This window comes from Manacus candei, unplaced genomic scaffold (genome assembly GCF_025592945.1).
Source record: "Manacus candei isolate 608988 ecotype Guabito, Panama unplaced genomic scaffold, ASM2559294v1 h1tg000086l, whole genome shotgun sequence".
Classification (NCBI taxonomy): domain Eukaryota; kingdom Metazoa; phylum Chordata; class Aves; order Passeriformes; family Pipridae; genus Manacus; species Manacus candei.
Genome location: NW_026138134.1, coordinates 4888396 through 4913376, shown reverse-complemented (window position 1 = coordinate 4913376; position 24981 = coordinate 4888396). Strand labels below are relative to the sequence as shown.

The window sequence follows — 24981 nt, the reverse complement described above, 5'->3', positions numbered from 1 at the left end:
TGTGTCCAGCACTGCATGATGGGAACATCCCCTGCCAAAAGAAAATAGCCTGGAAGACAACGTCCTCCCCAAAGAGACAGTGAAACCTAATCAAACTTCATCAGTGTGGTCTTGCCCAGGACAAACAGGACCAGAATATTAAACTGAAAAAGGAGCAGAAGGAAACCTGTTTTCACCAGTTTTCTCTGTGTTACAAAACAGAAAGAGAAGAGTCAATTTATTTTCCTGTGGCTGGTAATGTTTAAAATGAAGAGCCAGGGTGCATGGAGTGGCAGGCTGGAAGTAATGGGTCCCTGGAATATCAGTGCTGATATCCCCCTGCTCTCCTAAAATAGTTGTTGGTTTACAAAAGGGTACAAATAAGTTTAAAAAATGAAAGACTCTTGTTAGCAAGGCCACGTTTGGAGGATGAAGAAAAAGCAAACTCCAGGATTTGCTGTGGAGGTGGTGTGTTGCCTGGTGCCCCTGATGTGCTGAAGGAAACTGCTGATGTAAGATGCAGCACTTTGGGGGTGAACTTGCTAAACACACTTCTAGGAGCCCCCAGGCTCCTGGGGAAAAAAAAGTCTGGGCTTCTCTGGTTCTTGTTGGGCTGCTGGCATTCCTGTGCCCTCTCCATTCCTGACAAGGGGCAGGGAGAGGGTGTACAGGGAGCACAGGAGGAATAACTAACTCCTAGCAGGGAAAATAAAAGGCACCCACCCAGAAAGTCAGAAGGGAAAAGCCAAGGTCAGGCTGTTTTCCTACAATGGGTTGGAGCTCTGCCTGTCCTACCTGAGTCTTGCTGCAGGCTGGAAAATCAGCTCTAACATGGCTCTGCTGGTGGCATCCTTCACCCCTCAGCTGCCATTCCACCTCTCCCTCTCTCATCTGACGTGGATCTGAACTCAATGAAAGTGGTTGAATTCTTTTCCTGGGGTACAGAAAACGAGGACCTTTGGTCAGCTCACCCCAGCTACTCCCACAGCCCAGAGCTAGTTGTGTATCATCTATCAGCCCAGATGCCAGGGGCAGGGAAAATCCCTGTGGAAATTGCAGGTTGTAGGAGTGAAAACAGTAATAACACTCACACCAGTCCCCCAGTGAGACTCCCCACCAGCAACCAGCCTTTCCAGAGCAGGTGGAAACAGGAACAGCAAGGAAAACCTCCCTGGGAGATCTGGAGACAGAACACTGGACTGGGTGAGTTTTTCCTTTTCCACCTGTAAAAGCAGAAGTCAGTTACAGAAAGTAAAGCAAGACCTGGATGGCAAAGTAGCTCCATTGAAAGTTCAGGGCACTTTGAGCCTAGCACTGCTTAATGCTAATCCTGTAACATTATATAGATGGGCTTTTTTTTTTTTTTTCCTTTTACACAAAGGAGGAAGGGGCTCAGTTCTTCTGAGGGTTGGGTTTTCTTTCCCCTGAGCAGCACAGCAGCAAGCCCAGCTCTGGCTCGCTGGCATTTCCATCTGAATCCACCTGAAGGGGGTGAGCTTTTGGGGAAGAAAGAGGCTCCTCTCCCTCTCCAGGCCAGAATCTGATCTCCAGATTAGCTTGCTGGTTATCAATAGAGGCAACAGTTGTGATTGCAACTCAACACTGCTCCAGCCCTGGAAGAGCATTGACGGGAAGGGAGTTTTCAACTGGGAGAGCAGGGGACTGAGCCATCCTTTCAGTCCCCAGCAAGGATTGGCACGGGAGGACCGGCATGCATTCTCCATTGACATAGGACTCTACCCTGCTCCACCAAGATTGGTCTAAAATTTCAGACCTCATCGCTCCTCTAGTCCACAAACAGGTTGGTAATCTTTTTTTTCATACCTAAATAATTGCAGTTTTCAATGGGATATGTTAAATAATGTGTTCTTTATTAAGTCTGTCATGTTTGCCGAGTGGTGCCAGTCTTCCTCTTGTCCTCAGGCTGCCACAATCTCCACTAGTCACTCTCTGCCCACTCTCTGCTAATGAATCCACAGAATTTACAATCCTGCCATCCTCCTTTCATCTTCCCAAGACAGAGAATGTGGCAAAACTTTTCCTTTGTGGAGTGATTTCTAGTCAATGGAGAATGTGGCAGCTGGGAGCAGACTGGGACCAGCATTGATGTGACTGCAGCAGTGAACAGGGAGGAACTTTCTGTCTGCTGGGTTCCATACTTTTCAAGCTCCCAGAAGTGGGAATCAAGTGGAAGTGATGTGGGACAGATGATGGGATGTTCCCCCTGTGTGCTCTGTGTGCTGTTTATGTAAATGTGTGTCTTTAGAAGGTGTTGGATCTGCTGATCCACAAACGCCGTAAAAACAGATCTACAGAGGACACAAAGCAACACTGGCTTTTACAGACAGATATTTAAAGCTGGGAAGGTGGAGGGGCTGATCTGAAAACTCAGGCTGTGCATAATGGCTGTGTGAGGCTGATCATGTACTTTTCCCACTGGCACACACACGCTGGGAACACACAGGACCTTCCTGGGAGCTCGACGTGAGCCCTGCCCGTGTGTAATCACGGACTCGACGGGCGAAGAAATCAAAGCAGGTGTTTTAGCAATATTTTCCACTGGATTAATAATGAGTAACAAATTGCATTAGGCACAGAAGGAATTAAAGCTGGCACGGGGTTTTCTCTTTCATTTTCCCAGCCCTGTGTCTGCTCTCTCTCTCTCCCATTGATTCCCTGTGCAGCAAGGAGGTGCCCAGCTGTGGAAATGTTTGGGCTCATCCAAACCAGTAAGTGGTGGCTGTGGTAGGAGCCAGCACAGAGGATTAGTCAAAGTGGTGTCTGAAGCCCCTTAACCATGAGAGCACTCTTGTGCTTGGAGCAGTGCAGAGCTGCTCCCCTTGGAACTGGGCAGGAGTGTCCATCCCTGCACTGAGCAAATCAGGGAGGAATTGCTTTTGAACCCTCAGGAGAATCAAGAGCCCACGGAGAGCTGGGGCTGTTTACAGCTTCCAAAATCCATGTGAAACCAGCAGCAGCTCTTCCATGTGGTTCTGGGCTTCCTTTGGCAGTGCCTGCAGGTGATTTGCTGTTATCACCAGGGAATTCTCTCTGCACCACTCCATGGAACAGGCATTTCAGGTCTGCCTGGCAGGTGAGGGGCCTCCACCTCTGAAACATCCACCTGGCTTCAGGAAGCAGCAGAGCTTGGGGGATCCTTAAGGATGTGTTTTCCTACCAATGTGATGCATGTCTGGGTTTCTTCCCTTCCTGTAGGATGAACAAACGATCGTTTCTGGGAACCTGGGTGGCCCTTTTGGTGATAACAGCCCGGCAGCGAGGTGAGTGTCTCCTGCTGGAGTGCTGGGAGCCCAAAATTCTCAGCTCTGCTGTGCCTAGAGACCCCAGAGGGCTGGGAAAACACCCCCAGTTCCTCAGCTGGGTGACCTGAGTGTTTCCCATGGGGAGGGAGAGGCTGGGAATTTTAAGGAATGCTTGTGTTTATCATTTATATGGCTGTGTGTGCACGTGGGAGCTTTCCAGAGGTTGTGTTGGTCTGGCCAGTCACTATAAAATCAGTTTGAAAACATTTCAGTGTTAGGACTGCTGAGTAGGAACAGCAGCATGGCCCCAGCAGTGCTAAAGGAACTGGAATTAAGGAGTGTCTGCTGAGTGCCCTGTTTTAAAAATCAGTAAAATCCGTGTCTCATAGCTATGCCTTGGCTGTAATAACTTTTCAGGTGTGTAACAGCTGTGAAATGACTTATTTTACTACCTGTCAGCCTGAAGTTTTGCTGTGGCCCTTTGGATATATCTGTGAAACCATCACATGCCACTTCCCTTTATGTCCAGTGGGGCACTCAGGCCACTCAGAGGTCTCAGGAAATCAGGATACCAGTGGGTTAGGCCAGGCTTGCCCTTGTCTCCTTTTCCCCTGGGAAAATTGGACCAGTTGAGCCTGTGAAGGACTCAGTTTATTCTCCTTATTCCAAGGCAATTTCCAGCATGAAGCATCCTCAGGATAGCAGGGAAGGAGCATCCCCTGGGTTGGGCATCAGGAGAGCCCCCCTGTGCCTGTAACAGTGGGGAACAGAGCAAACTGGCCCCATTTGAGGCCCCTGAAAGCACAGGGTTGGGCCCAGGAAGTAAAAGCACATCCTGAATCCAGGTGAACAGAGCTGGGATTGTTCAGATCCTGTGGCCTCGTGTCGACCAAGATTGAATGTTGTCAGGACAGGGCATGGCTTTTCTACACTAAAGAGGGGAGAGGGGAGGGGAAAACCCAGAAAAATCCCCGTTTCCTCTGTGAGGAGCACACTGGAACCAGGGCATGAGATGACAGCAGAGGTCTGGCAGGGGCTGGGACAGGAGGGGACGTGTCCCCAGGGGCCAGAAGTGCCTGACTGTGCCTCAAGCCAATGGATTTTAGGCTGGTAATGAGATGTGTCAAAACCATCTTCTGAAGTATTTTTAGGAGAGACAGTTATGTCCACTGGCAGTGCCTTTTAGCAGGAAATGTTTTGCTGGGAAGTCTCAAAGCAGCCGTGACACCTCAGGCTGTGACCCGGCCCCAGGAGCCCTGGGGTCCAGCAGGAAGGGCTGTGCAGGCAGGAGGGAGGTGGACACTGCCAGGAACGTGTCCCAGGGATTGGGGTTGGTGCTGTTTGCTCCCCTGAACACCTCACCACCTAAAACAGCAAGTTCTGCCCATCCTGGAGCGGGGGGGATGGACCTGTTGTCCTTGTTGTCCCAATGAGAAGCAGAGAGATGAGTGGTATGACTTGGTGGCACTCACATGGAAGGCAAAAAGCAAAGCTACAACTGTCCTGCATCTTGGGGTCACTTTGCTGTTACCCCAACCAACCTTTGGATGATGCTTTTTCCCCTGACCCTGTCCCAGTCCCAGAGCTGGAACCTCTGCTGTGGCTTTGCTGTGGCCTCTCTGAAGTCAGAACAGGTCCTGACATGGCCTGAAGGACTCTCTTCTCTCTCTCCTTCCAGCTCACACCATGGGGAGTCTGTATCCATTCTGGCAGAACGACACAAGAACACCCAAAGTTGATGATGGAAGCTCTCCCGAGATCAGGATCTCCGTCCCTTTCATCTATTTTGGAGTCCCCTACAGAAGCATTTATGTGAGTGGACAAACAGACCTTCCCTTGGCTCTTTTCCTTGTCATTAGGTTGTATTTTAAATACTCTCTCCCTGTCATCAGGAAGGGGAAGATTTATTAGCAACTACCTGACAAGTTCTTAGATTTCGTGAACTGATAGGTTTTATGATTAAGAAAGTCAAAGGTATATTTAATGGGATAATGTTCATGGGAAAGGAATATAAAAGGCAGTAAATTTTCTTTGTAGGTGATTAAATGGTACAGCAAAGCTAAGGGCTTGACACAGGGACATTTTTCCTGTTGCATGACAAGAAACAAGAAAATGCAGAGACCTGCTGGGGGGAAAATGGGCAACAGTTTTGTGGGTGCCCGAGACAAGGACAAATTACTGCTCTCCTTTGTTGTCCTGTAGAGCCCTGTTTTGCAGACCTTTCAGGGATTTTGGGGGCTTTTTCAGGGATGCTTTTGGGGCTTCCTGCATCAGCCTTTGGCCACCCCTGGTGGGATGAAGCAGAATCTCTGGCTGGGTGGTCAGGCTGCCTCACCCACTGTCACCATCTCAGTCGCCTCCAGGGGAAACCCTCTCACCCCACGTTTTCTGATAAACCAGCGGGTTTCTGCTGCCTGCAAAGGCTTGCTCAGGCAGGGTGGGTCTCTTGGTGCAGGTGAACAACAACGGGGTGATCTCCTTCAACACCCTGGTCAGCCAGTTCACCCCCGAGGCCTTCCCGCTGGCCGACGGCCGCGCCTTCGTGGCGCCCTTCTGGGCCGACGTGCACAACGGCATCCGGGGGGACGTCTACTACAGGGAGAGCACGGACCCCTGGCTGCTCAGGAGAGCCTCCAAGGACGTCCACAAGCACTTCAAGGACATGGCCTCCTTCTCTGCCACCTGGGTCTTCATCGTCACCTGGGAGGAGGTCACGTTCTACGGGGGGAGCAGCACGACGCCGGTGAGAGCGTGGTTCTGGATGGTTGAATGTGTGCCTGTGGTTGTATATCTGTGTGTCTGTGTATCAGTTATATATATATGTCTTTTGTGTGTAAAATTGACTGTGTTTCATTGTGCTCCTCAGTTGCCCTTGGGCAGAGAAGCACCATGGTCCTTTCACCTTTCTGTCTCGTGGGAGCCCACACGAGCCTCGCTCCCTGCTCTCAGATCTCCAGGGAAAGCATCCCCTCTTTGGTATTTGCAGGCAGTGTATCTAAACAGGGCCCTGACACCACTTAGGAGTGTTTGGCTTGATCACAGTGTGCTTATTTTTTGTTAGATACAAATGCAAATATTTGTGATGACAACTGCAGGGGAGAACGGTCAGACTGACCAGAGTCACACTCATGACTCAACCATATTATGTTTCCAAAAATGTGAGTTGTATCTCAGAGGATGGAGATGACAGTGTGGTGGTTTTTTAGGGCATGAACAGCTTTTAAATATCTGGTTAATATGTGAGCTGTGGCTGCAGCTGCTGTTGGGAGATCCGTGCTGGACTCCTGGTAGCTGAAGGCTTAGGGTGCAGATATAATCCTAGGATGGTTTGAGTTGGAAAGAACCTCAAAGCTCATCCTGTCCCACCCCCTGCCATGGGCAGGGACACCTTCCACTAGACCAGGTTGCTCCAAGCCCTGTCCAACCTGGCCATGAACACTTGGGGAGTGAGGGATCCCAGCTATTGTTTGGGGCAAGGCTTGTTTAGGATTAGCAAGTACCAAAAGCTGGTTTCTTCTGTCTCGAGGAGTTGGCTCTGATAAACAGTCCAGCTCTTTCCCATTTGTTAGAGAAGCTCGAGATTTAATGCATATTTTTTGCCAGTCCTGGCAGCATTTGCAGAAAAAAACCCCACATATATATTTATTTGCAGACAGGAAGCAATATAGAGCTTCGTGTATTGCCTGAAGAATTACATTTGCAACACAATGCAATTTATTTCGTTGTGGAGCAGCCTTCCTGCTCAGCAGCAGCCAGGGCTCGGGGTTGGCACGTGGAACAGCACGATGCAACTTAAGCAGGAGATTCATCGCAATGCAGAAAAGCTGCAGAAAACAATTTGGGGAATGTGGCCTCTGGGACGCTGCAGTTGCTGTCTCGTGATGTCACCTGACATTAGCTCAGTTTCTGAGAGCCTGGTGAGGCAGCAAGGGTGCTCAGGGGCCATCAGAACCAAAGGGGGAGATTTTGGGGTTTGTTGGAAGCTCCAGCCATCTTACACCTGGCACCAGGTCACCTCCTGCCGCTCTCCGAGAGGCCCCTGAGCAGAGCAGGGTTTGCTGCCCCACCAGAAAGCTGCTGTTGCACTCTCAGAGTGATCCTGACTTCATGTGTGACGTGTTTGTGATCTCACAGCACGGCAAAAGGCTTGGCCAAGGTGAGCAAAGTGTGCAAGGGACAGCAGAAGTAGGAGGCAGAATCCCAGGGAAAGGATGCAGGAGTGGAAACGGTGGCTCTCCCACCTGCCCTGGTTTAAACTGTGCCATTTGCAGCTGCTGGGAGGCTGCTCTGCCCACACCTCTCACTCTCCTGACAGCTCCCAAAGCCTGCTTTGCCTCTCTGTGTTCGAGATTCCTCATGGCAGGAGCCCTTATGTGCCTTGGAAGTGACCTCCCTTGTGATGTGCAAGCAGTGAGTGCAGCCCTGGGCTCCCCTCTGCAGTCCCGAGGCATCCTCAGAGCCCAGAATCAAACCAGTGGGTTTAGCACCAGGCTCCTTGTATTGCTCTTGATTAATTAAAAGAGAGGCATCCCACACTTAGTGCCCTGCTAAAATCCTGCTTGCTCAGAGGCAGGAGGAGCAGTTTTCATGGCATGGTCCCAGTGCAGAGGAAGGGCAGGGGTGGGAAGGACAGGAAAATGCTAAAGGCTGAGAGAAGTGATTGACTTCATTCCCAGCGATGAGCTCTGCTGCTGGATCTGCATGGATAGAGGGAATATCTCAAGGAAAGAGGCTTCTTCTGCCTTTCTACACAGCTATAAATGGAAAATGGGGATTATGCTGCCCTCACCACCTGGCTAAGTGGGCTCTTCCCACCTGGAGCCCTGCTGGAATGTGTCTGGAGCTGGGGGGGCTGGAAATGCAGAGTCATTTCAAGGGAAAGGAAGAACATGAGCAGCAGATTTAGCAGGGAGCGAGGGGATTTGGCAGCCAGCAAAGAGCATGATATACGTGGCTGGCTTGGATGTAATCCACCTTTAGCAGTATTGTAGGGTATGGATGTGGAAGGGAACTGGGAAAGATAATGCAGCGAGGGATAAAGCTGAGATGGGGTAAGGGGAGATAACAGATCTTAGCAACCCGAATCCTGCCCATTGCCTCTTCCCTGTGAGCTCATTCTCATGCTGCCATCTATTGGTGTTCACTTGGATCAGAGACGGACTTGTCGTCCTCCCAGGTGGAGGAAAGGGCAGGGATAGGAGCTGGTGGAGTTGTGGCAGCAAGCACAGGCATATTTTGGGTCTAATTCAGCTTCTGCAGCTCTTCATTGCAAGGCTCCTGTGTCTTGCCCAGGCCGGAGATGAACGTGGTGAAAGGACAGGCAAACAGCGCGAGAAAAGCAGTGTCACCTCATGAAATGTGCTCCTGGTTTTCCACAGGTGAACACTTTCCAAGCTGTCCTGATCTCAGATGGAGTGTCTTCCTTTGCCATATTTAACTACCACGAAATCAGCTGGACCACGGGGACAGCCAGTGGAGGGGACCCCCTAACTGGTCTCGGCGGGGTGATGGCCCAGGTGAGGCTCTTGCTGCCATACCCCTGTCTCTGTTGAACTCTTGGATGATTGCCTGTAGCTTTCCCAACATGTCCATGCTTCCCCATGCCACTCAGTCCCCCACTGTCCCCAGCACTCCTTGCATCCTGCTGCTGGGCACCCAAAATCTGGCGATGGCAGCAGTTCCATCTGCCTGGGGGGGGAGGTTCCTGCATAAGGGGAGTTTCCCTGCATTGCTTCCTCACTTCATCTTGACCACTCAATACATACTCCCTTAGATCTATATTTACAAACATATGTATATACACATACCTAAATCTGTAAATAGACATCCATTCTGCTTGTAGTACCCTGTTGAAACTAAAGAGGAGGGGGCAGAGAAGTGAGGAAACGCAGCATCGCTTTCCCGTGGCCAAGATGGGTGATGGAATTTGCTCTCTCTCTGCTTCAGGCTGGTTTCAATGGAGGAAATCTCACCAACTTCTTCAGCCTCCCGGGCTCCAGAACTCCAGACATTGTGAATATCGAAGAGACAACCAACGTGAACGTCCCTGGGCGCTGGGCTTTCAAAGTAGATGGCAGAGAGATAGACCCTGCCAATGGCTGCAGCCTGAGAGGTAAGGGAGGAATGGCACTGCTTGTTTGCAGATTTTGGGGTGCAGTGTAGCCAAAGGTGATGCTGTTGGGGTGCTGGTGGAGAGGTGTTGAGTGCTCTGGGCTGCTGTGTTTTTGCCAAGGCATCCCCACAAGCTGCAGCTGTGGGGACGGAAACACGAGAGTAGGTGCCAGTCACTGGTTGCTGCACCCAAATTCCAGGTGGCAACAGGAAAGACCTGGGGACAGCAATTTCCTCTGGCCCCCACATTAGGGAAGCTGGCCTTGTGGTCCCATTTCCCTTGTTTCTGCAGGAGGAAGAGCAGGTTTTCCCTGTGCAGAGCCTGTGCCTGTGTCACACAGAGCACGGGGCTATAAACGCATTAATCGATACACACAGTGACTGCACAGGGACTTTGCTGCACAGAGATTGCTGTGTTGCCATTTGACAAATAAAACTGTCAGGAGCCTCCACAGTGCTACAGGAGTCTTTCCAGCAAGAGAGGATTGTCATTTGTGAGTGGATGCTGGGGACATGAGGCTTCTCTATGTCCCGGTTTAGGACTGTACCAAGAAGGCTCCGAGGCTCTTGCAGCCACAGCAGAGTTTTAGATCCAGCTGCTCCATCCCCTTCCAGCTGCTGACCCCAGGAGGAAAAGGCTGGACTTTGCAAAGGGGCTGGAAGGCATCTTGGGTTTGCAGGTGATGAGGGAGTGTGAGTAAATCCCACCACTGGATTTAAATTTCACACTGAATGTCTGATTGCCCTTTATGAGAGGAGACGCAGCACGAGGTGTCAGAGCCTTATGACACTCCTTTCCCAAATCCCCCACACCAGGATGGCTGGCATGTGGGTCTTGCTAAGAGGAGACATTTGTTGCAGGGAAGAGGTAAATTCAGGCAGCGCACAGCGGGAGCCACGCGGCTGAGAAGTGTGAAAGATGGCCAGATGGAGGAGAGAGAAACTCTCCCGGGTACTTGCCACCCTTGTTCTCCTGTCTTCTCTCAGCCTCTCATGTCTCTCACCAGACAAACCTGCCTCCCTTTATAGTGCCACGTCTGCTCAGTCTGCGGGATCACTCAGCGCTCCCGTTGTGGCTGGGGTGTGGTGTGGAAGTTACTTATCAACAGCTCTTTTGGTTTCCTAACCACTACGAGCTCTTTCTGAATGGGAGTAAATTGCTCCAGGGCTGCTGGTGGCAGAGTCACACTTTGACCAGCAAAGTGGTGTGGACAGGGCAAAATGCTGAAGGACAGCACAAGTGCAGCGACAGTGCTGGGAACGACCTCCAAAAGGCATCAGCTTTACCAGTGGACTTTCCTTTTGGGAAAAGAGCACAAATGGCACTTGTGCCCTGCAGTACTGAGGCAGAGTGAGAGTTGTGGGTGTCCAAAATGTAGGGAATAGTCTTCAAGTTTTCCAGCCTGTGTGTTGCAGCGCTCGCCCTGGATTTGTGACAGCGCCCTCAGCTTTCCATGGACTTGAAGAGGATGGACCACGCACTGAAAACAAAGCTTGGGATTGCAGCACTTTGCTGAATGGCACTTGCTGGGAGTTTGCACAAAGAAAGCAGCCGAGAAGCCCAGTGGCAAGACACTTTGGTGTGGTGGTCTTGCCCACGGGGCCAGCAGACCCCTCTGAGGTGACGTGGTGCACTTGGCCTCTCTGTCTGGAGAAGTGATGTAGCGTGGGTTTTTCCCCTTTCTGTCTTTCTAGGGCAGTTTCTCCGCCAAGGGGAGATCTTTTGGGACAACGCCAACTGCAGCACCAAGTGCCGCTGCCTGGACTTCGGCAATGAGATCCTCTGCCAGGAGGTGGCTTGCGGCCCCTTTGAGGCGTGTGAGAGCAAGGCCAGGTTCTTCCAGTGCGTGCCGGTGGAGAGCAGCACCTGCGTGGTGTTCGGAGATCCTCATTACCACACCTTCGACGGCTTCCTCTTTCACTTCCAGGGTTCCTGCTCCTACCTCCTCGCCAGGCAGTGCTGGCCAGGCTCCCACCTGCCCTACTTCAACGTGGAGGCCAAGAATGAGAACCGAGGCGGCTCCTCCGTCTCCTGGCTCAGGGATATTTTTGTGGAGGTCTACTCGCACAAGATTGTTCTCCCCAAGGGTGGCTTTGGGAAGGCAAAGGTGAGAGCCCTGCTGGTGGATGGGGAGAACTTGCCAGGCTGGCTTCTCTGAGGTGGCAGTGAGGCTGTGACAACAGCTTGGAGAGCGTGGGATGGCACTTCTGGGCCTCGTGTGTCCTTGGGGAGTGGGCATGGGTGACAGGCATGGTGAAAAAGCCCTGTGGCTTACAAATGACTGCCCTTCTGTGTGTGTCCCTAACCCTAAGACACCATAACGTGGCTGTGTCCCAGTATGAGAGCTCTGCTATTTCCTGCGCTGGCTCAGCCTCCTGGTGTTGTCCCCGCAGGTGGATGACCTGGTGGTGTCCCTGCCCATCTCTCTGGAACTGGGTGCAGTCAAAGTCTACCAAAGTGGCCTGTCCACTGCCCTGGAGACTGACTTTGGCCTGCTGGTGACCTTTGATGGAGAACACTATGCCTCTGTCTCCGTGCCGGGCTCGTACATTAATGCCACGTGCGGTCTGTGTGGGAATTACAACAAAGACCCTGAGGACGATATCCTCCGCTCAGATGGGAGGTTGGCCACGTCTGTGCCAGAGCTGGGAGAGAGCTGGCAAGTGCCACATCCCGAGAGGAGATGCTCCACGGGCTGCTTGGAAAACTGCAGCCTCTGCGACGCCGCCACCGAGTCCCTGTATTTCACCCCCGAGTACTGCGGCTTCATCAACAAGACTGGGGGCCCCCTCTGGGAGTGCAGCTCGGTTGTGGACCCCACTGCCTTCATCCACAGCTGTGTCTATGACCTCTGCAGTGCCCCTGTGCCGAGGGATAACGGCACTGGGCTGTGCCAGGCCATCCAGGCATATGCCACGGTGTGCCAGTCCCTGGGCATCTCGGTGGGAGAGTGGCGGACACAGACGGGGTGTGGTGAGTGTTTATGTGCTTGTGCTGGGAGCCTTCCCCTCTGGAGGAGAGGAGTGATTTCAGGGGTTTGCCTCTGTGCCCAGATGAGGGGAAAGAATTCCAAGGGAGGGAGTTGTTGGAGGGAGTCAGAGGAAAATGGATCAGTCCCTTTCCACGGCATCAGACTCTTGCTCCAGCAAAAGGGTGGTGGAAGTCAGGTGTGAGGTGGGAGCTCCACGTTTCTCTGCGGACAGTCAGCTGCCATGGTGAGAGAAGGAGGTTGGACTGGGACAGGGACAGGCTGAGGGCACACTTCTCAGCCCATCTTCCTCAAATAGCTGCAGGCAGTTTGGTGGCTCTGGAGTGGTTTTGGAGAAGCCCCTCTTATGTGACAGGAATGGCCAGGGAAACACAGAAAGGGAATGGAGGTGCCAATCCTACCATCAAAATGGAGCTCACGGGTCTCTGTGTGTTGTCTCTGCTGTGGGTCAACAGGAACAGGGTAATTGGCCCTGAGCTGTGCCATAATTATGGTCCCCCTGTTTGTGTCCCCTCTGCCCCACAGCGACGGCCGTGCAGTGCCCGGAGCTCAGCCACTACTCGGTGTGTGCCAGCAGCTGCCCTGCCACGTGCTCAGACCTCACAGCCCCGCTGGCCTGTGCCTCCCCCTGCACCGAGGGCTGCGAGTGCGACGAGGGCCACGTGCTGAGCCGGGACCACTGCGTGCCCGCCCCGCAGTGCGGCTGCGACGTGGACGGGCGGTACTACCCCGTCGGGGAGTCCTTCTGGGCATCCACGGACTGCACGGTGCAGTGCCAGTGCGAGGATGGAGGGGAGGCCAAGTGCTTCAACACCACCTGCCCCGAGGGAGAGATCTGCACCATCGAGGGCGGCCACCGCGGGTGCTTCCCCCAGCGGGAGACCGTGTGCTTGGTGGGGCAGAGCCAGGTGCTGCAGACGTTCGATGGCATCACCTTCCCCTACCCGCTGGAACAGTCCTACACGCTGCTCAAAACCTGCCCGGAGAGGCCAGACTTCATCGAGGTGGACATCAGCCAGAAGAAGGTGGGATCTGCTCCCAGCGGGCCGCGCGTGGTGCGGGTCCAGGCAGCCGGCCAGGAGGTGAAGATTGGAGGCACCCGCCTGTCAGACATTAAGGTAAAGGTGCTACCCAGGGCCGGGGTGGGACGTGGTGGTTTGTGGTGTGATCCCTGTCCCCTTGGAGAAGGGCTCGTGGGTCTGTTGCTGTGGACCAGACACCGCGGTGGCACTTGGGGGAAGCCCAAGTGAACCATCACCGTGTGAGGGCTCTGAGGTTGTTGCCACAGCACCACTATTCCTGTTTGCTGAGTCAGTTGTCTCCTGCAACTTGTTTGTTTTCCCTGGAAAAACACACTCTGTCTGGGGGCAAAAAGCAAGGAAACAGCCGTATGCCCTCACTCAGAGGACGCTCTGGGTCTTGGAGGGTGGGTCAGGGTCAGAGGTGTTTAGTGTACTCAGCATGGCAGGAAAAATCACATCATCCTCCCTGAAGCGTCTCCATCTGCTTGTTCCTTGTAGGTGAATGGTTATGACGTGGAGCTGCCCTATTTCCACCCCTCTGGACGCCTGGAAATCTACCGTGGTGACAATGGCACCGTGCTGGAGTCAGAGGGGCTCCTGGCCATCAGCTACTACGGCTCTGGGCTCCTGGAGATCCACCTCTCCACCTCCTACTTCAACTGCACCGGGGGCCTCTGCGGCCTCTTCAACGGCAACGCCAGCGATGAGTTCAACCTGCCCACGGGCAAATTCACGGACAACCTGGAGCTCTTCCTGGAGAGCTGGACCACCTTCGACGAGATCTGCAACGGGGAGTGTGGGGACCTCCTCATGGCCTGCAACAACGACTCGGAGCTGCTCAAGTCCTACCGGAGCCGCTCCAACTGCGGCATCATCAACGACCCCACCAACAGCTCCTTCCTGGAGTGCCACAGCGTGGTCAACGTCTCAGCCTACTACAGGACGTGCCTCTTCCGCCTCTGCCAGAGCGGGGGCAACGTGTCAGAGCTGTGTGACTCGGTGGCACGCTACGCCAGCGCCTGCAAGAACGCCGACGTGGACATCGGCCAGTGGAGGAGCCACAGCTTCTGCCGTGAGTCCACCAAAGCCTTTAAGTGCCCAGCGTGGGGAGAAAGGGATTTTTGAACCCACCATACTCAGGCAGAGTCTTTTTGTTGGGAATTTGTGGGTGTGCAGAGGTAGGTGGAGCGGGTTTCTTAAGGGGTGCTGAAATTACAGCAGTAGTTTCTGAGCGTGCTGGAGCCAGCAGAGACACATTTCACAGCAAAGTGATTTCAGGGTGGCATTTCGGGAGGCAGCAGAAGTTTTATGATGCGGTGCAGGAGCGTTCTGGAGCCGCAGATGGTGTCTGGAGGTGCTGTGTGCCACCACCTGAGGATAATTTGCATAACACTGGTTTTTAGCTGGCTCTTTAAACTTGCTGTTGGTAGGAGAACATTCATAATTCAGAAGAAGCAAATGTGAAAAAACCCTGGTATGGAAGTACATGGTGGGAAGGCAGTGCCTGTCTCTGCCTCAGAGGTTTCAGGGAGGTGCCTGTTTGGGAGCTCTGTCCTTTTAGGTTGAGTATTAGAAAAAGGTTCTTCCCCCAGGGGGTGCTTGGGCACTGAACAGGCTCCCCAGGGCAGTGGGCACAGCACAAAGGCTGCCAGAGCTCAAGAAGCATTTGGATGATCCTCTCAGGCACAGGGCGTGTGACTCTGGGGGATGATCCTGTGCAGGGTCAGGAGTTGGACTCGATGATTCTTGTGGGTCCCTTCCAGCTCAGGATATTCTGTGAAAATAGCAGGACGAGGTGTCTTTTGGCACGTGGCAGGACAGGACTCTGATGTGAGGGCAGTGATGGCTGAGAGGAGAAGGGGTTGCAAAAGAAATTGGGAGAGACAATGGCCAGCAAGGTGCTGGGATTGTTTCCCCTCTGGCTTCTTTCCCCCCGAATCAGTCCCCACTCACCCCATTCCCACTTTTTGCCTGTCCCTCACCCCGTGGGGCTCATGCTCTCTGTTTGCCGACCCTGCAGCTCTGGCCTGCCCGGAGAACAGCCACTTTGAGGAGTGCATGAGCTGCGTGGAGACCTGTGAGAGCCTGGCCTCGGGCCCCGTGTGCACAGACACCTGCACCGAGGGCTGCCAGTGCGACGAGGGCTTCGCCCTGCGCGGCGCCCGCTGCATCCCGCGCGGGGAGTGCGGCTGCAGCTTCGAGGGGCGGCAGCTGGCCACCAACCAGACCTTCTGGATGGACATCTCCTGCCACTTCCTCTGCTACTGCAACGGCTCCGACAACAGCGTGTACTGCGAGAATGTCTCCTGCAAGGACGACGAGTACTGCCTGGAGGAGAACGGCCTCTACTACTGCCACGCCCGCACCGACGCCTCCTGCATCATCTCCGGCTACGGCCACTACCTGACTTTTGACGGCTACTCCTTCGACTTCCAGAGCAGCTGTGAGTTGATCCTGTGCACCACGATCTCCAGGCCCAGGGTGGAGCGCTCGGATACGTTCCCGGCGTTCACTGTCACGGCCAAGAATGAGGACCGGGACACCTCTCTGGCCCTGTGGGTGAAACAAGTGGAAGTGGAGGTCTTTAACTACAACATCGTCATCCACCGGGCCTACAAATACACCGTGCTGGTGAGTGCAGGACAGGAGGGACGTGGTTATGTCTGCCTGTGTGGCTCCCAAACCACAGAGTGAGTTCTTAGGCACTGGGCTTTATGGTCTGCAGGGTTTTACAGGGTTTGGGAAGTGTGGATGCTTGGGTGCTGCCAGGCAGCTTTTGGAGGGGGTTTGTGTTTTGGCTGCCTTGTTTTGGGTGCAGAGGCGAGGCCGACAGGGACCTTGCTCTGGGAATGCCAAGCCACCCCCATTTGTATCCTGTGGCAGCTGTGATTGTCACTCCCACTCACAGTGCATCTTGTTTCCTTCCCTGCAGATCAATGATGAGCGTCTCTACCTGCCCCTGAAGCTGGGCCAGGGCAAAGTGAACATCTTTGCCTTCGGCTTCCACATCGTGGTCGAGACCGACTTCGGGCTGAAGGTGGTGTACGACTGGAAGACCTTCCTCTCCGTCACCATCCCACGGGGCTTCCAGAACCTCACCTACGGCCTCTGCGGCCGCTACAACGGCAACCCCGAGGACGACCTGGTGGCCTCGGGTGGCACAATGGCCACCAGCATCGCCGACTTTGTCCAGAGCTGGGCCAAGAGGGACACGTTCTGCCGCGTGGGCTGCGGCGACCGCTGCCCGGCCTGCGGGAAGGTGGAAGGCTTCTGGAAGCCCCAGCAGCTCTGCAGCCTCATCCCGAGCCAGAGCGGGGTCTTTGCCAAGTGCCACAGCAAGATCAACCCCGGCTTCTTCTACAAGAACTGCCTGTTTGACACCTGTGTGGATGGGGGAGCCATGCAGACAGCCTGCAGCTGGCTGCAGAACTACGCCAGCACGTGCCAAACGCAGGGGATTGCCATTACTGGCTGGAGGAACTTCACCTCGTGCTGTAAGTGCCACCCTGCCTCCAGGTCCTTCTTTTTCTGGGGTGCTAACAACCAGCAGCCGGTCCCTCCCGTGCTGGGTGTGGGGTCAAACCTGGGCCACTCTATTCTTTACAAACTGCACGTGGTACCAGCAGGAGCAGGGGTGGAAAAGGGGAAGCCTCAAGCTCAGGATGTATCAGCCATCCCCCTGTTGTTAAGCAGGAATTACATTAGCTGGCTTTGAAGGCAGGAGTACGTGTTTGCTCTAGTGAAGCTGCAGCCCCTTGTCAATAAGGTTGTGATGCTCTGTTCAATTAGGCTCCTGAGGATGGGGACTGCACGCCTCCCTGGCAGCCAATCTATCTGGCAAATCAGATGGGAAGTAATTGTCTTTGCTAACAAGACTGAAAATTAAATTTGTGTCGTTTTCCCTTCTGACAAGCAAGCTCATGGCCCAGAGGCACCGCTCACACAGGGTGGTGAGGCTGCTGACTGGCAACCCTGCGTGGCAGGTCCGAGGTGTTCCCTTTGGGGAGCCAGGTTGGTTTGGTCCAGGGAGCTAATCTGAGTGTGTTTTGTCCTCTCTCAGCTGTCAGCTGTCCCCCCAACAGCCACTACGAGAGCTGCGTGTCCCTGTGCCAGCCCCGCTGTGCCGCCATCCGGCTCAAGAGCGACTGCAGCCACTACTGTGTGGAGGGGTGTCAGTGTGACCCCGGGTACGTCCTCAATGGCAAGAGCTGCATCCTGCCCCACAACTGTGGCTGCTACTCCGATGGCAAATACTACGAGGTGAGCAGCTCCAGTCCTTCTCTCAGGGCTTGCTTTCGTCCTCTGGCTGATATTTCTGGGCCTGAGTGGGGATGGCAGTCAAGCTGGGCTGGTACCAGGGATAGAGAGGAGAGGGATGTCCTTCCATGGTGTGCTGCATAGCAACAACCACCATACAGCTGATGATTTCTATCTGCAAAAATCATCATACAGTTGTTAAGTGAGGGTGACCCGGGTGTCAAGCAGGGGAGAGAACTGGTAGAGGAAAGGGTGGTGACTGAGAAGACTGTCTTTGATGAGTGCCAAAGTCCAGTACTATATAACCATTAAATTTATTTATTTGTAGCTACTGGATGTCACTCAGGAGTTTGATGCAGCAGAGAGCTGTGCTTGGTAGCACTGCTCATATTACAGCAGGTTGTATTTTGTGTCAGTGAATCTGTTCTGTGTAAGGTGTCTTTGCCAAACCCCACACCCATAAGGAGCCAGTATTAAATATCAAAACCTTAAATTATTGTATTAAATACTTGAATTAAATATTAAAATCAAACCTTTTGATTGCCTAAGTGAAAAACACGTTGCAGGGCTCAGCAGATAGACAATAGGTGACACACTGGGCTGCCATGTCAAGAACTCTGGTGGGGGTACTGGGGTATTAACAGGTGGGTTGGTGGCCAGCAGAGTGCAAGAAAGAGGTCAGGGAGGTGTTTAGCACTGTACAAGAGGTGAGGAAGGTTGGGATGGCAGTGCAGATGTGCAGCTGCCTCATGTCTGTGGATAGCAGAGATGTTGCAAGGTAGGTGCAAGCTGTTCTTGGCACCTTTTTCTCTGTCCTCATTGCCCACTCTTGCTTGTTGTGCGGCAGAGGGGTGTAAACCTTGTCCCCCAGAGGGCAGGGCAGGGATCCCTGGAGTGAGGAGTCCCTGGAGGTATTTAAGAAGAGACTGGATGTAGCATCCGTGCCATGGTCTAGTTGACAAGGTGGTATTGGGTCATTGGTTGGGCTCGTTGATCTCAGAGGTTTTTTCCACCCTGGTTGATTCTGTGATCCTGTGATCCTGCGCTTCTCTTTCAGCCCAAGCAGCTCTTCTGGAACGGGGACTGCACCCGCCGGTGCCGCTGCTTCCGGCGCAACCTGATCCAGTGCGACCCTCGGCACTGCAAGTCGGACGAGGAGTGTGCCCTGCGCAACGGCGTCCGCGGCTGCTTCAGCACCCGCAGCTCCTTCTGCCTGGCGGCGGGAGGGGGCGTGTTCCGCACCTTCGACGGCGCCTTCCTCCGCTTCCCCGCCAACTGCGCCTTCGTCCTCTCCACCATCTGCCAGAAGCTGCCCGACTTCTCCTTCCAGCTCATCATCAACTTCGACAAGTGGTCCTCGCCCAACCTCACCGTCATCTCCCCCGTGTACTTCTACATCAACGAGGAGCAGATCCTCATCAGTGACAGGAACACTGTCAAGGTAAGGTCTCGTCAGGGGTGTCCAGTCCCTCCATGGGCTGGGGAGCAGGGTGCTGGGTCCCAAATGGAGTGGGATACCAACTTCCAAATAGACTGAGATGGCACTCAGGCACTCGCAATAGTCTCCACAAGGGCCCTAGACAACTGTTGTTGTTCTCACAGCTGAGATGGTGGGAGGCATTAGTGGAACCATTTTTGGGTGGCTCACACGCACATCCATAAGCAGAGGATACAGGAGGGGGATCTACTCCGTGTCCTCCCTTGCTCCAGGTGAACGGCAGCCAGGTGAGCATCCCCTTCGTCACGGGGCTTTCCACCAAGATCTTCAGCCAGGAGGGCTTCCTGGTCATTGACTCCAGCCCGGACATCCAGATCCGCTACAACGGCTTCAACGTCATCAAGATCACCATCGGGGAGCGGCTGCAGAACAAGGTGTGCGGCCTCTGCGGCAACTTCAACGGCGACCGGACGGACGACTACGCGACGCTGCGGGGGAAGCCGGCGGTCAGCAGCGTGGTGCTGGCCCAGAGCTGGAAAACCAACGGCATGCAGAAGAGGTGAGTGGTCGGGCAGCCCTTCCCACGGAGCGGGAGCAGGAGCAGAGCTGGCCGCACGAGCCCCCTGCCATGTGTCCGGTGCCCACAGCTGCAACGAGCTGCAGTACTCGCAATACGCCGCTTCCTGCGACAACGTCCAGATCCAGGAGCTGCAGAGCGACAGCTACTGCCTGAAGCTGACGGACATGAAGGGCTTCTTCCAGCCCTGCTACGGCCTCCTGGACCCGCTGCCCTTTTACGAGTCCTGCTTTCTGGACGGCTGCTACAACCACAAGAAGGTCCAGCTGTGCGGCTCGCTGGCCGCCTACGGGGAGGCCTGCCGCACCTTCGGCATCCTGGGCACCGAGTGGATCGAGAAGGAGAATTGCTGTAAGACAGCCGGGGGCCGGCTGGGTTGAGGGGAGGGGGGTTGCAGAGAGGTGCCTGCCCTGTGCTCCGAGGGTGAAGGTCCTGTCTGTGCTCTGCCTTGTGCTGTTTAGCAGGAGTGGTGGAAGATCCCTGCGTGGGCGCCGACTGCCCCAACCGCACGTGCGAGCTGGACAACGGCGGGGAACTGTGCGGCTGCATCGAGCCCCCGCCCTATGGGAACAGTGAGTGCCCTGGCTGTGGGGTTGGTGCTGAGTGGTGTGCTGGGACATTGTACTGCTGGAGCTGTGGGAAGGGAGGTGCTGAGGGCTGGGACTCTGGGGTTTCATGACTTTTCGCAGGTCAGAACAGGAGGAGGAACAGGGAACTCAGGGAGAGGGTTTTTTGGGGTGCTTGTTATGGGCATCTCTGGCTTGGGAGTGCTTTGAGCAGGGATTTAGGACAGGCAGGGCGCACCACAGGAGACAATCCCAGCCCATTTCTGGTGGTGGGGAGCAGTGCTGGTGGTTATCTGAACTTGTCTCATCTTCTCCTCCAGCCACCCACGACATCATTGACGCGGAGGTGACCTGCAAAGCCGCCCAAATGGAGGTGTCCATTTCCAAGTGCAAACTGTTCCAGCTGGGCTTTGAGCGTGAGGGGGTGCGGGTCAACGACCGCCACTGCCCCGGCATCGAAGGGGAGGACTTCATCTCCTTCCAGATCAACAACACCAAGGGCAACTGTGGCAACCTGGTGCAGGTGAGCTGGGACATGGGGCGTGGAGAACTGGGAGTGGGGGCCAGTCCTCCACAGCAGCCCAGCTTGACACCAGGGTTGGGGCAGGGCCACACATGGATGCAAGCGATGCTTGGGAGCTGCTTGCATGGGCTGAGGCTCCACTCAGGGATAGAAGGAGAACAGAGATAGGTCTTGTGGAGTAAGGACTCTGCCTTGTGGTTCCTCGCCCCACCATTCTGGCCAGGGGCAGTGGAGTGGCAGCAGGACCCTTAGTGTCACACAGCTTGTTTAGAGGCCAAGTGTCTGTAGGAGCAGGGGAGGAGATGGCTGGTCTCAAGCAATGCCCTGTGTTCCCTCTGCAGTCCAACAGCACACACATAGTGTACAAGAACACGGTGTGGATCGAGAGTGCAAACAACACAGGCAACATCATCACCCGGGACCGGACCATCAACGTGGAGTTCTCCTGTGCCTATGAGCTGGACATCAAGATCTCCCTGGATTCAGTTGTGAGGCCGATGCTCAGGTAGGAGCCAAGGCCAATTGCACAGGTGGAGGGGGAGGCAACAAGAGCTCCAAAGCAATGCACCAGTCTGGGGGCTCACAGCCTCTCCTCCATCTGAGCCAGTGTTTTTTGTGTCATCGTTAGTGTGATCAACCTGACGGTGCCGACGCAGGAGGGGAGCTTCACCACCAAGATGGCCCTGTACAAGAACTCATCCTACAAGCACCCTTACCGGCAGGGCGAGGTGGTGCTCACCACCCGGGACGTGCTCTACGTGGGGGTCTTTGTGGTCGGGGCCGACTCCAACCACTTGATCCTGATGCTGAACAAGTGCTACGCGACCCCCTCGCGGGACAGCAACGACAAGCTGCGCTACTTCATCATCGAGGGAGGGTGAGCGACCAGGGGCCGGCACGACCTCTTGGTTTCCATGGTGTCTGCTGGAGAGGGTGCTCGAAGGGGTGGTGGCATCAGTTTTGGATTTTTGGCTGGTGATCAAGTTCTGGAAAGGATGGGGAACAGGACAACCAGTACTGTAAGGGCAGGATTAATTTGCTTAGAGTGGAGGTGGCCACAAGTCCTGTGTGTGACAGAGTCCCAGATGTGGAGAGAAGTGACCTTCCTCGTGTTGATAATGGGCAATGGGATGTCTGTAGGAGACAGGGGGATATGGATCATGGCACAGACATTTTAGGAAGTGGGAGTACAATGAAGTTGGAAGTGCCAGAGGGAGGTTACAGAGGCAGGGCATGACATCTCTGTCCAGACAAACACACCACTGTGGGACTCAGGCTGAGGGGGCCTTACAGGGACAGGGGAGAGTGATCCCTTGAGGGAGGATCCTGATCATGGGAGGGTCGTGGTGAGCATCAGTGCTTTGCACAGGTGCCAAAACATAAAGGACAACACCATTGGCATCGAGGAGAACGGGGTGTCCTTGACGTGTCGCTTCCACGTCACCGTGTTCAAGTTCATCGGGGACTACGACGAGGTTCACCTGCACTGCGCCGTCTCACTCTGCGACTCGGAGAAATACTCCTGCAAAATAGTAAGTGGGGCAAGAGCAGAGGGGGCCAGGTTGCTTGATTTGAAGGGCTGTGTGGGAGTGCAGCAAGCCCAGCTGATGTGACGTCAGAGAGGTGACCAGAGATGTAGCCCCGGGGGTGAGACCAGGAGGGTTGTGTGGGGAGAGGCTCTGCCATGGGCAGGTCACCTGGAGACCTGAGCGTGGTTGGAAAGTCCCTTTGGAAGCTGGGCTGGACTGAGGGGCACAGAGAGGGCCCAGGCAGGGGCTGAGGGTGACAGAGGTGGCATTTATCCCCGAATAGAACTGCCCCCAGCACACGAGGATGGCCAGCGCGTTCGTCGAGGAGTCCAAGGAGCAGATCCTCTCAGTGGGGCCTATCAGGAGGAAGCGTAAGTGTGCGACCCCAGGGAAGGCTGGGTGGGGGTTGCCTGCCATCCCAGTCCTAGGCAGCCAAGGACTGGGGTCTGGGAGCGTTGCTCAGGTGTCCCCCTTTGCTGTGTGTGCCCAGGGTCGGACTGGTGCGAGGACAACGGGGGCTGTGAGCAGATCTGCACGAGCCGGGCGGACGGACCCCTGTGCAGCTGCGTGACAGGGACACTGCAAGGGGACGGCAAGAGCTGCAGGGGCAAGTACCAGGCTTGGGGCAGGCAGAGCAGGGGCTTCCACACCCGAGCCGAGGGGCTGTAGGGGTGAGCAGCACGGGGAAGGCGGCTGGAAGGTGCGGTGTGTTGCAGGCAGGAAGGATGTGGAGGGCAGGGAGCCAGATGTATGCTCTTCCTGGCACCTGAGGGCTGCAGGGCCAATGCTGGCAGATTCTGAAGAGCTGGCGAGGGTGATGATAGTGTACAGCATGGTGCAGGGTAGAGTAGATGCCATGGGTACAGTCTGGGGGCTCGTGGGAGGGGGGCCCAGCAATGAGATCAGGCACTGGGAGGGTGCAGGACTGGCATGATTTGAGGGGCACTCAGCATGTCGGGGAGGGAGGTGCACACTGCACACGTGCCAGGGCCCCACCTCACACGGATCTCGTTGTGTTGGCAGCCTCCAGCTCTTCAGGGGAGCACCGTGCCCAAGTGACCCCTCTGGTGGTGGCCCAGCTGTGGCTGTGGCTGCGCGTGGCTCTGCGGGACCTGACCTCGTAGGCGCGGCTCTGCCGCCCCGCCAAAAACTGTTCTCGCGTCAGCCTGAGTCTTTGTAGGGTAGGAGACAGCCCCCCCACAGTGGCCACGCTGCCTCCAACCCTCTGCTGTGAGGAGAGAAGAGGGATGTGACCCGGAGAGAGTCGGACGTGAAGGTGGCACGTGGCGGGCACAGCGGCAGCAACGGCGAGACAGAGCTGGATGTCTGCCCGTGGGACTGTGCTTTGGGGTTTTTTTTTACAGGTTTCTATCATTGATGTGGACTCAAGGAGGGGTTTTTGCAACTTTTCCCCAGGCTTTCCCTTACAGCTGCACTGTAGGTGGCCCTCACCGCTGTCAGTAGCGTGGGACAGGCCAGAGTGTGTGTCCCTTTGCACGGACAGCTGTGGGTCTCCACAGTCCTTGGGAGCTGCCATCAGGGTTTTGGGAGCTCATGGACTCAGCCAGAGGTAGGTGTTGGGGCACAGGTTGTGGGCCAGAGCAGTGCATTGTCACCACTGGATGTTGTGACACCTTGGGACCGTGTCACCCTCTGGCTCTCGGGTGCTGAGGTGTGTGCTGGAGAGCCAAACTCATCCCCAGGGCTCTGGAAGTCTTGGTTTTGTGCTGCAGTGCTGACAAGTCAGTCTCAATATTTGGAAAGAGGTGCTTTCTGGTGGGCAGGAACAAGAGCCAGGGAAATGGGGGGTGGAATTCCCTGCTGTGTTTTTGTGATGGGCCGCGGCAGAGTTGTTTGAGGGTCGGAGCAGGGTTGGGGTCTGCTTGCACAGGGCAGCAGCATTGGGGTGCCTGGTGGAGCAGCCTTGGGGTGCTGGTGGGTGTGGGGGGGCTGTGTTGGTGTCTTGTCTTGTGTTTGTACTCTGTGAAACGGCTGCGTGGGAATAAAAAGTGTTGTAACCCTTGGTAAGCGCCGTGGTCCCGTGTGGTGGTGGCCAGGACCAGGAGAGGCAGCTGGGCCTGGAAGGGCTCTGGGGATGGAACGAGTCCCTGGGAGGGTGGGGAGGGTTTTGGGGTGCCAGGCAGAGGCTGCAAAGGGGGCACCGCAGAGCTGAGGGTCTGGGTTGGAGCAGGTTTGCCATGAGATGGGCTGGGATGCAGGGCTGAAGGTGCAGAGGAGATGGGTTTTGGGGCAGGAGGAGGGCAGCTGGTTCCCCTTGCCTCAAGGGGAGAGGTGGCTAGCAGGGTGTTGTGGACTCTCCTTGCCCTCTGCACCTCATGCCCTCTGTGTTTTAGCTCTCAGTTCTCTCCTTCATCCCTCTTTTCTCCCTCTCACTGCCTCTCTGCTGCCTCATTCCCCCTCTCTCTGTGCTCCCTCACTCTTTGTGCCTCTTCACTCTCTCCTTGGTCTCTGCTCTCTGTTTGTGCCTCTCCTCTCTGCCCTGCTCTCTCTCTCTCTGTGTCCCCCTCTCTTGGTGCTCACTCTCTGCTCACTCTCTGCTCTCTTATGCTGCTCTGTGCTTCTCTGCCACCCCTCTCTGCTGTCTGCTCCCTCTCAGTGCTCCCTCTGCTGCATCTGCTGTCTCTCTGCCCCTTTGCTTGCCCTCTGTGCTGTCTCCACATTTGCCCTCTGCTCCCTCTGCCCTCTGCCTCTTTGCCCTCTCCCCA

The 24981-nt window shown here is 55.0% G+C and overlaps 1 protein-coding gene across 2 annotated transcripts; it reads left to right on the top strand.

Moving 5' to 3' along the window:
* The first annotated feature begins 1668 nt into the window (after positions 1-1668).
* On the top strand, positions 1669-24369 carry TECTA (tectorin alpha). 2 transcript variants are annotated; one of them, XM_051812213.1, is made up of 24 exons: positions 1669-1780; positions 3196-3260; positions 4921-5054; positions 5698-5985; positions 8621-8758; positions 9189-9354; positions 11049-11461; positions 11748-12327; positions 12869-13461; positions 13864-14437; positions 15386-15996; positions 16298-16859; positions 17426-17625; positions 18680-19063; positions 19333-19619; positions 19708-19988; positions 20099-20209; positions 20524-20726; positions 21068-21231; positions 21355-21603; positions 22096-22258; positions 22539-22626; positions 22746-22862; positions 23279-24369. In XM_051812213.1, exons 2-24 carry the CDS (start codon positions 3197-3199, stop codon positions 23377-23379), a joined length of 6471 nt encoding a protein of 2156 aa, XP_051668173.1. In that variant the 5' UTR covers positions 1669-1780; position 3196; the 3' UTR covers positions 23380-24369. The 2 variants fall into 2 exon arrangements, with proteins under 2 accessions (XP_051668173.1, XP_051668174.1); XM_051812214.1 differs by lacking the exons at positions 20524-20726; positions 21068-21231; positions 21355-21603; ... (2 more) ...; positions 22746-22862; positions 23279-24369 and having other exon boundaries at positions 20102-20209.
* The last annotated feature ends 612 nt before the right edge of the window (positions 24370-24981 follow it).